At 43.1% G+C, this 12,465-nt stretch overlaps 1 protein-coding gene across 11 annotated transcripts in view; it reads left to right on the forward strand.

Annotated features, from left to right (window-relative positions):
- Nucleotides 1-12,375, forward strand: part of LOC121324994 (protein FAM13B-like) — a 43,857-nt gene extending 31,482 nt beyond the window's left edge. For 6 of the 11 annotated variants that reach the window (XM_041267259.1, XM_041267266.1, XM_041267267.1 and 3 more), the window contains exons 12-24: nt 1,840-1,894; nt 3,414-3,528; nt 4,370-4,435; nt 5,162-5,375; nt 5,789-5,927; nt 6,018-6,099; nt 6,631-6,839; nt 7,004-7,087; nt 7,406-7,501; nt 7,758-7,841; nt 7,956-8,155; nt 8,508-8,609; nt 9,007-12,375. In XM_041267259.1, coding sequence (XP_041123193.1) covers nt 1,840-1,894; nt 3,414-3,528; nt 4,370-4,435; nt 5,162-5,375; nt 5,789-5,927; nt 6,018-6,099; nt 6,631-6,839; nt 7,004-7,087; nt 7,406-7,501; nt 7,758-7,841; nt 7,956-8,155; nt 8,508-8,609; nt 9,007-9,130 — 1,570 coding nt within the window. In that variant the 3' untranslated portion in view covers nt 9,131-12,375. The remainder of the gene's footprint in view (nt 1-1,839; nt 1,895-3,413; nt 3,529-4,369; nt 4,436-5,161; nt 5,376-5,788; nt 5,928-6,017; nt 6,100-6,630; nt 6,840-7,003; nt 7,088-7,405; nt 7,502-7,757; nt 7,842-7,955; nt 8,156-8,507; nt 8,610-9,006) is intronic. The other 5 variants (XM_041267263.1, XM_041267261.1, XM_041267264.1 and 2 more) reach the window with 5 other exon arrangements.
- Nucleotides 12,376-12,465: the final 90 nt, after the last annotated feature.

Consider the following 12,465-nt stretch of genomic DNA (forward strand, 5'->3'; position numbering starts at 1 on the left):
CGTGCACATATTGCATTAGAAATGAAGGGGTTTTACAATGTGGAACAGCGTGCATGTACTGCATTAGAAATGAAGGGGTTTTACAATGTGGAACAGTGTGCACGTATTGCATTAGAAATGAAGGGGTTTTACAATGTGGAACAGCATGCACGTACTGCATTAGAAATGAAGGGGTTTTACAATGTGGAACAGCGTGCACGTATTGCATTAGAAATGAAGGGGTTTTACAATGTGGAACAGTGTGCACGTATTGCATTAGAAATGAAGGGGTTTTACAATGTGGAACAGCATGCACGTATTGCATTAGAAATGAAGGGGTTTTACAATGTGGAACAGCGTGCATGTACTGCATTAGAAATGAAGGGGTTTTACAATGTGGAACAGTGTGCACGTATTGCATTAGAAATGAAGGGGTTTTACAATGTGGAACAGCGTGCACGTATTGCATTAGAAATGAAGGGGTTTTACAATGTGGAACAGTGTGCACGTATTGCATTAGAAATGAAGGGGTTTTACAATGTGGAACAGCATGCACGTATTGCATTAGAAATGAAGGGGTTTTACTGCTCCACCACATGCTATGAAATTAGCAATTAACCGCTTAGCTACCCATTGGCTGTCCTGAAGTGGCTGCATTTCACTTTTATCAGATTTTTTTTTTTTTATGTTGCCATTATAAGATTTTTAAGTCACTCTTTGAAGAAAGTCCATCAGTAGATTAGTGAAATTAAGATGTTTAGAAACTGCAATTCTGACCTAAAAATAATATGTACAATTTTGACCTTTTTTAGTGTGTTACACTAAAAACTAGTTTCATCCTGAGGGAGGGAGGGAGCAGGAGTCATCTTTACTGTCTCTGTCTCTCTCTCTCTCTCTCTCTCTGTGTGTCTATATATATATATGTGTGTGTATATATATATATATATATATATATATATATATATATATATATATATATATATATATATATATATATATATATATATATATATATAATATATATATATATATATATACATATATACATATATATGATTTATTTTTTTGCAGTCAATTGCAATGCTTTTTTAAGGAATTAAAAGTAACTCAATTCTGTTGTCCTTCAGATCAGTTGCTACTAGCTGATCTCTGTGAAGACAGGACTCATGATGTGTAGTGCCACCTAGTGAGCATTGCAGTGTTTTACTAAGTGTTTATTTCACACATCTATTCGTCTGAATCTGCAGTGCTTGCTCTTACTGATTCGATGTGTTTTCACATTAAACACCGGCCCCAGTTTGCATCTGCACACTGCGCCCCTGCTTATGTGTTTACAGTGCAGAATAACTGGCTCTACAGATTGGAAACTCAGCTCCCAGGACCACTGTCTTACAAAGAGTGGACTTGTGTCTTTATCAAGCACAGCCAGAGGGAGTTTAGCCTTCTTTTGCAGGCTGGTTCTGCACTGATTCACATGAATCTGATTTGTAATGTTTGCACACAATCTTTTGTCATTGTTTTAGTGTAATTATTTAAAGAACGACTTTCGCTGTCAGGCCAGCAGCGTCTCTGTTTGAAGATCAGCCAGCTGTAGACAATCGATACAACATGTGGCTGTTAAAATCACCACGCTGATGCAGGCAGGCACTGCAACCCACAGAAAAAACATCTGTCTGATACCAATTAACATAGAATCAAATTAAAAAAACAAATAAAAAGTTTTGATTGCTTGTCTGTGTAATCCCCTATCCACACCCTCTATTGAAATCACAACACTCCTGGTACTTTCATAAGTCACAGCTGATATAAAACAAATACAAACTGTATATTCAAGATGGGCTTCCTTTCTGTTGTTTCCAGACAAGAAGACTGTCGGGTGTCCAAGAACGACTATGAAACTGAAATCATCACCTGTGTGAGTTTTTAATGTTGTTATTAGGTTCCTGTAGCAGTTGAAAGTAGTGAAGAATAATGCATGCCTTCCCGTGTTACTGTCTCAACGGGATTAATCCCAGAATAACTACATGCAAGGCTGGTACGATAAGAACTTGTTCTGTTTGGCAATGGATGATAAATATACAATGGTTACCATGGTTTTATAAATATACAATGATTACCATGGCTTTATAAATATACAATGGTTACCATGGTTTTATAAATATACAATGGTTACCATGGCTTTATAAATATACAGTGGTTACAGAGACACAGGCTTGTAACCATGAGGTCCCCAGTTCAAACCCCAGCTCAGCCACTGACTCATTGTGTGACCCTGAGCAAGTCACTTAACTACGGGTGGCCCTGAAGTGCAAAATACAGAAAGAAAAGCAGAAACACAAAAAGGAAAACACAACGACATTAAGGAAAAACACAACAACATTAAGAAAACACAACATCACTGTTTGTCAATCACTGTGCTACTCGGGAATGGGTAAAAGCATTTAACCTGCTCCAATTGTCATTAAACAAGCATCAGTCGATTCCTCCTTGCAAGCTTAGAAACAAGAACAATCTTCATACCTCCTTATCTTTAGTTATTATTAATGAATAATATATATTATAATATTCATTAAAATGTAATTGTCTCATTCTTGCACGATTCTTCCTTGTCCATAGCACACAGGTATCACTTACGTGTTTATATATATATATATATATATATATATATATATATATATATATATATATATATATATATATATATATAGAGAATATATATATATATATAATACCTTACATGAGATTAAGGACAATGCGCTGGGAAATTATATTGTATTAATATGCAGCGTCTTCCTTAATGTTGTTGTGTTTTTCTTAATGTTGTTGTTTTTTTTTTTTGTGTTTCTGCTTTTCTTTTTGTGTTTGTGTTTTGCACTTCACGGCCACCGTACTTAACCTCCTTGTGCTCCATCTTTCAGGTGAGACGTTGTTGTAAGTGACTCTGCAGCTGATGCATAGTTCACACACCCTAGCCTCGTATCTTATAAAGCGCTTTGTGATGGTGGTCCACTATGAAAGGCGCTATATAAAAATAGATTATTATTATTATTGTTATTACCATGGTTTTATAAAGGTTTAATGGTTTCCTCTTCAGATCAGAGGATAGGTTTAGTTGATGCAGGTACCAAGCTGTAATAGAATTTGTGTTTGTCTGAGATATTAAATACTTAGACCAACCCTGTGACTCTCTCTCTATTCACAGTTCATGCTATGTGCTCCTATGCTAAGAGTTTCTTGGTTTTCTTTGCACATCGTGTTCTCCTGTAGTTTCCATTGCATGTGTGTAATGGGAGTACGAGCTGCCCCAGCAGTCTGTTCTGCAGATGGGGTATCACTGCACTGTACAGGGAAAGAACAAGACAAAGGAGCCCTGAATGTAACCTACATAAGTGCTGAGGCTTGCTCTCACTCCCTGGCTCTCTTCACCTCTCTAGAAGCCCGGTGGCGAAGGGTTTGATGTGAGCACCAACTCTGAGTCGTCAGACCGTCCCGGCCAGCCAGGACCAACTCCCCACCTCGACCTGCACCGAGTGTTCCAAGGGTTGGAAGGTAATCTCCATGACAGATCATCTTGAATGATTGATTATCTGGATTTCTCCGCTGTGCTGTGGTATGGGTTACAGAGAGTGTGATCAGCATTCCCCAAAACACACACACTCTGCACTGAGCAGGCTGTTCAGCCGCTGTGTGTGTGTGGCAGTGTGTCCCAGGGAAAGGTGGTGGAGATGCAGGACGCATTCATGCCAGGTGCCAGTAATCAAAGCGACTTACACAGCAAGACTAAGCGCCTGCAGTTTGAGCTGAGGTGCCTGCCTGTCTGTACCAAGCCTGTGTTTCTGTGTTCTCCGGCCCACCTCCCCAGTGTGCTCAGTGTTTTATAGGGCAGGTTGTGAATAGATCTCTGCTCAACCTTGCATTCAAACCGAATGATTCACTGCATTCAGAATAGCATTTGCTTAGTCGTATTCAGTCATTAAAGTACAACAGTTGCATTAGGGTCTGGTTTTCAGTCTCACATCCTTTTTGGCCAAAGCAGGTCCAGGCGTTTGTTTCAAGTGTGCAGGGTTGTTCGTTCCAGTGAATGAAGAATTACAAGAGAGCTACTTTAGATGTTTGATGGCAGAGCAGGGAAATGATTTGTGAACAGAAATACCTGTTGAGCAGTGAATTAAAATGCAGAACCTGGCTTAAACGGACTAGTCTGTAGAAATGAGTGCTTGTTCTTGACACAGTAATGTGTGGAGACTTTGTGTGTGATCGAGGGTAGCTGTCAGGAGAGACGCACCCTGGTTCGCTCTTGTGCTCTGTCAGTACTGAGTTTCTCCTCGTTTGTGCTGTCTGCTCACTGTAGTGTTTTTTCTACCATTTCTTCTCCCCATTTTTTTGTCAGCGCCTTGTCCATTCACTTTCCCCCTCATTGACTTCAAATCAATGCACCTGCAGAAGGACGGGGAAGGTAAGTGTGCTCTGCTCTGCTGTGCTGTGCTCTGCTCTGCTGTGCTATCCATCCACACCTCCCTTGCGCTGAACCGTTTCACCTGCTACTCCCTGTCCCCAGTGCCACTCTTACAACATGCCTGCTGAGCCAGACTAACCCCAGCTCCTTTCCCAAGAGCTCGTCTTCCTGTTTCATTTGTCAGTCAGTCCGTTTTGTTTTTCATTTTTATTTTATTGTATCTTTTTTGTTTCCAGGTTTCGGGTTTTTTGGTTATGTATGTGTATGTATGCCTGCATGTATGTATCATTGTGTTTTGTCTCTCCTCTCTCTTAAGGACCCAGTTCATTTAAATTAAATATAACACACAAATGTATTCATTGAAATTATTCGCCACCTTAGTTTAATTGCATTTATATTTGTTTTCCTCAAACTTTTTTTTTTAAGCTTATTAAATTGGGCCCCCTTAGATTGTTAAATGCATCTATGTTTAAATCCCCTTGAGATCAATTTGAATCGTGTTAAACGTGGTTTCTTCAATCAGTTGAGAGTCAATCAAAAACCTAACTGCCTTGCATTGGTCACTGAGGACAGCTTGCACTTGAAAGGGTGGGATTGTCGGGAGCTGATAACCGTGTCGCTCTGTTTTCTATGTGCGGTCCCAGTCTTTTTGCATCCCACACACCCGCATACACCACATCTTGCCCGCTGCTGTTATAAGCTCTTTCTCTGTCTTTGTTGCTGCAGACCCCGTCCCTGCATTCAAGTCCTGGCAGGAGGACTGTGAGTCTGGGGAGGCTCAGCTTTCCCCGCTGGCCGGCCGCATGGTCCACCACCCCCTGGAAGAAGACTCCCACCTCCTGCTCGCCCGCCGCTTCCTGGACTTCGGACACAGCCAGCGCTTCCTGCAGACCCCCGACGCATCCTCCTCCCCCCCCACTAAAGCACTTTCCTTTAGGAGGTATGGGAAGCACCTTGCACTGCTTGCGTCAGCTTTTGCTCGGCGGAGAGCTGTTGCCAGCGTCCTGCTCTGCCCTAGATAAATAGTAATAGGGTTAGCCGAGCACTGAAACCTTTCCTTTGTATGCAGCGGTGTGATGCCTGCTTGAACACATGGCAACACATACAGTCAGTAAATGAATATGTGCAGTAACGTGCTTGTACAAGATCATGTGGAGGTGTGATGGACAACGCTGTAATAACTATAATAAACCACAATACTTCCAGTTATGCATTCAGTCTAAATCCTGAACTGCCTAGTACTGTTGATCCTATTGGATTCTAGCTGTCCTTCCTGAGTAGAGGGACACGGTGTAGCTGGCGCAGGATATCAGCGTGTCATGCCTTTTGATGATAAAGCTTGCCTCTCTCCAGGCCTCGCCGAGCCTCCTTCAGCACCAGAGAGGCTGGGAAGGGGGATGCCGTCTCAGTCCAACTCGCCAAGAAACTGCAGAACCTCAAGAAGAAGATCAAGCAGTTTGAGGAGCAGTTTGAGAAGGAGAGGAACTACAAGGTGAGTTACAGGTGTGAGAGGAAGAGCAGCGCTCCAGCAGGATTTCTTTAAAGAAGCCTCTGTTTGAGAACACATCATTTTGTTTTGCAGCCCTCGCACAGTGATAAGGCAGCTAATGCAAAGGTTTTGAAATGGATGACGGAGCTCACAAAACTACGCAAGCAAATCAAAGGTAACTGTTTCACCCTCTTGCTTTCAAGACAGATTGAAATCCGTACGACCCGGAGGAAAGCGGGCGCGGCTGTTTGGTATCTGAAGCCTCGTACAACATGCGTTGTTACCAGATTATAATAACAAAAAAAGCAAAGTTCTTTAGTGCGCTGGTAATATGTGTTTTAACCTTGGCTGATTTAAAATCAATCTGCAACAGCATGGAAGAAAATTGAAATACGTCATCCCACCCAAAATTGATATTACTCTTGAGAAAAACATTGTGCATCAACCACAATGGTAGCATATGCCGTGGTGCTGGAGCCTGACTGCACAACTTGGGGATCACACACTAACCCATGTAGCTGTCTCTGCTCTCCCTGCTGTCACCTCTAGCAATGAGGGAGCCTGACTGCACTGCTTGGGGATCACACACTAACCCATGCAGCTGTCTCTGCTCTCCCTGCTGTCACCTTTAGCAATGAGGGAGCCTGACTGCACAACTTGGGGATCACACACTAACCCATGCAGCTGTCTCTGCTCTCCCTCCCAGACACTAAGTGCAAGTCCTCGGACGGAGAGTTTCCTCCCCTGCCCCGGCCGCGGAGCAACACCCTCCCGAAGAGCTTCGGCTCCACGCTGGACCATGGGGAGTCTGAGGGGGTGGCGCTGGGGCGACCCAGCCCAGAATCCACAGTGGATCTCATCCTGCGCAGGCTCCGGGACAAGAGGGAGGAGGCGAGCTGGCCAGAGGACATGAAGGTAAAGATTGGGATCGCACTTAACGTCCACTGATGTGGCCAAGAGGATTAAGGGATTTGAGTTGTGAGTCTGACATGAATGATGTTTAGTGCATTATAGATCTATAGATGTGCTGGCTGTGTTCCCACTCCTAAACCTGGGGTTGTTGGTTGTTTGTTTCACAGAAAATGACAAAGGAAAACCTGCTCTGTGAGAAGACGGCACTGCAGAAGAACCTGCTGTACTATGAGAGTATCCACGGGCGCCCGGTACTCTACGAGTCTACTCATCTACCTAGATAGTGTTCACACTACCATCAATCCCTTAACACACTTTACTGTTGAGCAAACTAAGAGCCACTATAAACTGGTCACTTGTGACAGAATTAATTTGCTAGCGCTAGTCTTTGTTATATTTTTATTTAGGATGTAGTATTTTATCTGATGTTTGTTTACATGTGTTTTTGTTAATATTCTGTATGAATTTTTGTTGCTGTTTGTTTCTATGTTATGTCTGAGTAGACTCTGTGAACTGAATTGCTGGTACTTATAATGACTCGATGGTAACTGACCCTGTGGTTCTGACAGGTCACCCGCGAGGAGAGGCAGATTGTGAAGCCTCTTTATGAGAGATACCGGCTGGTGAAGCAGATGCTGACCCGAGCTAGCATCACAACCCTAATCGTGAGTCAGCCCTGCTCTCACTGCATTCTAATCATGCAGAACTGCGGAACGCTCCGTCACAATTGGAACGTAAAGGAGACCAACATTCCGGCTAGTGCCGCCTTCAGACTAATGCTCTTCTCATGTAATCGGCGCTCTGGTCTCGTTGGCAAAGTTTTCGAATGCATCAATAGGATAGCGTCATGTCAACCAGCATTATTTTTTACTTCTAGCGTACTAATTTATTTTTATTTTATTTATTTATTTATTTATTTAGGGTTCTCCATCATCCAAGAGGCGGGGACAGATGTTGCAGCCAATCATTGAGGGGGTAACTGCCCATTTCTGTGATGAGATCAATGTAAGTCAAACCAGTCTCTTAAGTGCATGAGAACAAATCAGATGAGTTACTCCAGCGATGTCTGTGTTCAGAGTGCTGATGCAGTTGGCTTCGTTTCTGTCTGTCCTGTTCTAGGAGGAGGAGGAGGAGGAGGAGGAGGAGGAGGAGGAGGAGGTCAGTGAGGATACAACGTTCACCATCATGCTGGACCCAGCCAGCCTCCCCCACTCCTTCCAGGCTCACCTGGACAGAGAGAAGATGGACCCCAAGCTGGAGGAGAGCTCGGGCAGGCTGGCCCGCGACCTCTGCATGTCTAACACCAACACTACATCCATGTGAGAGCTCAGCTTCCTTCACACGCAAGAAGCGCATGGCAGCCTTCCTTTCAAACTGTGCACACACAGCATCCACTGTAGAGCACTCCACTGCAGCACCTTTAGAAAGCGTGAGAGGAGCAGAGAGAAGCGATTTTCTGTCATAGCATTCACTAAAGGGGGGTTTTTTAGTGTTACATATCACGCATTTCCAATGCACTGTGTTATCCAAGCTTAAACCTGTCAGATTAAGCTCTATCTATCTATCTATCTGTCAATTTCTTTTGAACCCCTGAAGGTTGTGTGTCTTGAGTAAATGCTTTGCGTGTGTGAGGGAAGCCTCTTGGAGTGACTGTGTCTCTCCGTCTCTCAGGCCGGAGCTCCTGGAGCAGCTATGGAAGGCGAGGGCTGACAAGAAGCAGCTTCGGAAGAGCCTCCGAGACTTCGAGGACGACTTCTATCAGCAGAATGGCAGGTCAGTTCAGCCAGCATGTTATGAGAGGAGGACCATGCAGTTCACAGTGCTCTGAGCTCAGCCAGCACGTGGAGAGGGTGTTCACAATCTTCTGGGGGCCAGATCACTCCCAACAGCCCTCAGTACCGCAGAGTGGGTTATAAAGAGACATGGTCCTGGCTCCCTTGTGCCTCATAATGCCATCGCTCTGGTTAAAAGGGGGGGGGGTAAACTGAAGCATTAAAATTATGAGCCTATTGTGGAGAAAAAAAAACAAGATTCTAATCCCCTCCGGGTCCTCTTGAATTTAGATTCCTGTTCTGAGTGGATTATTTCTTGAAATAATTTTTGAAAATGTCTGTGTGCTGCTTCTTTGGGAGTCTAATGGTTTCCCTGTTCTGTTCTCTTGTCCTGTCAGGAATGTGCAGAAGGAAGATCGCTCTCCGATGTGGGTGGAGTACAAGGAATACAAGCGGATCAAAGCCAAACTCCGACTGCTGGAAGTTTTAATCAGCAAGCAGGATTCTTCCAAATCCATTTAACCCCCTTGGGGTACATGTGTCCTGCACCCCTCTATCCACACAGCCACTGACTATCACACTGGAGCCAGCCTGGCCTGAGGAGGAGTGGCATGGAATAGCAAAGCTTCCCTGCTCTGCCAGATGTGTGGAGATCTCCTCCTCCTCGTTTTTTTAAGACCCTTCTCAATGTTTGTCTGCTGACTACATGCATCTTGTTAAAACAATAAAGGACTGTAACTTTAAGAGCCAGAAGGGGAACTTTTATTTTTTTTCAACAGAACTTGTTTTGAATTTTATCTCATTTATTTTAAATTATACTTTCATGTTAACTGTAGTTAGTTTATCACACCGGGGAGTTTCTAACACTGCAGTGTGCACACGGGGGCTGAGGGTTTTGTATGAAAACAGAATGAGACAGTTTGTATTTGAACAGACACAGAGCACTCTCCCAAATGCCAGACAACAGGCTGCATCGCTCCTGACAATCGTATCCATGTGGAAACACTTGAGAGCTTTACTTCTGGAATCAAGTCCTGGGAATCTTTCAACTCACCATAAACAAAAAGACTTGGAGACATGATTTCAAAACCTGTGTGTGTGTGTTTAAGCATACTACATTTTTTATCTTCCCTAGTAACACGGTTTGCTACCGACCGAACTGAAGCCGTTTTGCACACAGGAGGATTTTTTGTTGTTGTTTTTTGCCGAGAGAGCAACAAGGACGGTGGAAGTCAGTGTTGATTTGCCACCTGTTCTGTGTCTGTCTCTGTGCACTGCTGGCTGTTTCCAGGACATAAGGGCACTTACTCAAGTCTGTAATGATGAGACTTTGTTTTCTTTTTTTTGTATTTCAAAAAATCTTCTGTTGCGTTGCAAATACTGAAAGTGTTTAATGGACCTTGAATTAAACTGTAGAGCTGATTTTTAGTTCTATTTTTGTACAGTTATTGTTTTCTTTAGTTTTGTTTACCTTTCAGTAAACCAGGAGTAAAACCACTGTATGAAAAGAGCCCTGATTGTTTTTCTGTAGAGGGGGACCGCAGAACCGAATGTGTGCAAGTTCTCTGCATGATGTCTCGCAGGAGGAGGGGGTGAGGGTCCCACCTGGTATTACCCTTCAGAAATCGCTAAAGTAAAAAGCAACAATCGGTCTTCCTGCCCAGAGTCTGTTCATCAAGACCAGTCACTGCAATGGAAAGATCCGGAATGAACCGAGCGCCATCACTGAAAGGGTATATGACTGGTAGCAGTGTACCGTGCCTCCACTGGGGTACGCTATCCAGACACACAGAGGATGTGGTTACCTGGGATCGCTGCTTTTCAGCTGGTTAGATCCTGCATTTACTTGAATGACAGCCGTGTTTTTCAGGTCCTATGATGTCATTGTCACTGGTTAGTGAAGATGGGCAAAACATTTTCAAATTAGCTTCCCCTTTAAGGTGGTGGTGTTTCTGTTCATGCTTGCTTTTTATTTATTTATATATATATTTTTAACGTGGTGTGTACTACCACCTGGTGGCCAGATACTGTAAATGATTTGTAAAGAGAAGTTCAGTGTTTCTCTTAAAGGGAAGATCAAATATGAATTTTCTGCACACCACTGTTGAAAAGTACATAGACGAGAGCGAGAGATGTGATTTGGACCTGGGATTCACAGTATGCAGCCTCACATACTAAAAGCCCTTCTCCTGCCTTTCTGAATGACTTTGAACAGGGATGCTGCTGGTTTCCGGATGGTGATTGTGCTGTGCTTGTAGAATTCTCTGTGTGTGCTTGGTGTGTTCTGAGGTGTGTGGGCAGTGAGCAGTACTCTCTTGTTTTTCCTCCACTTTTGGCAGGTACGTGAATTTGTCATTTTTATTACAACCAATTAAGTCTCAAATCAAATTCTTTGAGGACAGTCATACTGAAACTACTGGAATTCAATTCCAGAGTCGAAATGTTTATCAATGTAGGCGTGTTAGCTTCATCTCTCTGGTTTGTAAAAACGAAACATGCCGGGTGTGCTTTGTACCCTGGAAATGAACACTTAGTTTAGTTTTTTCAAATTGTAATAACAATGTTACTCTCTCTTTTTCTGGTGCTTTTTGATGTATTACTTTCTATTGCGACCATGTCTGCATGCACCTGGTGTTGTAGTTGGCTGCTGATTGGATAGATAAGCTGTGGGTTCTGTTTTTACTGCATGCCTTTGTTATGTACTAGAGAAAATGAAGAAAGACACACATGAAGCCAAATCGGTAATAGAAGGGTCAGAACAAGAGCCTGACTCTGTCTGCTGTCTTGCTTGAAGGGCCTGGTAAGAGACCAGTGTTTTGAGTAACAGCTCTAGTCATTGGGATGGGATACACTGGGGTCATTCTGATGGAAGTATTTTAATGAGGCTTCACTTCCTCAGTCAGTGTGCTGACCGGACCTCTAGAAACCAGCATGAATACGACTACCCTGTGTAAACATTCTTCAATCACTAAAGTGTGTATTTTACTTCAAACATTGAAAGGGTCTTTCATCAGAACCCAGAGTTCTGTGAGCTGTTTATGCTCCTGAGTGAACCAGTGAAACTGACAGAAAGTCTGCAATATCAGACTAATATCAGCCAAAGCTTTGTATTTCTATTTAATTTCATTTAATTGTGTGTGTGGTAGGTTTGGGTGTTAAGAAGTATTGGCCCTGCCCTTTGATATCATCCTGCATGAAACAGACATTGCATTCTTATAGACTTGCTCTGAAGCCTCGTGCCTTTCCTGCAGCATTCCTCAACGTGGCGGCAAACCTTTGCTGTTTACTGCTGACCTGCTTGATGAGTGCGGCTAGGACAAGACACAGAGCGTAGGGGTTGTCGTCTGACTATTTCACAGTATTCTGGGAATGCAGCCCCCATTCTCAAAGTACTAAGACTGGTTTTGTAAAACTGTTCATAATTTCTTTTTTTATACAATCTGTTTTGCCCCATTTTTAAACCGTGTGATCTGTATGATTCCAGTGTAGTAGTAGTAGTATTATTATTGTTATTATTATTTTGTATTTTCATTTTGAAGCTGTTTATGCTCTGAACTAACCCTGGTGTAAATGTTTAGAGATGTACTGGTCTGCTCTCTTTACTCACTGTGGTGGACCTGCATGGCAAACTTGTATTGATTCTATTTTTGTGCCATCATCAGCAAGCAATAAATGGCATTGATGCCTCTTTGAGGGCAAGAAAGGCCTGTTTTGTTGTTTGTTTTCCAGCATGTGTGCTCCTCTAATAAATGACTTGTTCATAGTTATTCCTTGGCACTTGTGCAGCTCATTCTTCTGAGAAATGGTTGATGGTGATTCTGAGAAATGGTGATGGTTTGAAGTATAGAATCCGCAAG

This window comes from Polyodon spathula, chromosome 12, assembly GCF_017654505.1.
Source record: "Polyodon spathula isolate WHYD16114869_AA chromosome 12, ASM1765450v1, whole genome shotgun sequence".
Lineage (NCBI taxonomy): Eukaryota > Metazoa > Chordata > Actinopteri > Acipenseriformes > Polyodontidae > Polyodon > Polyodon spathula.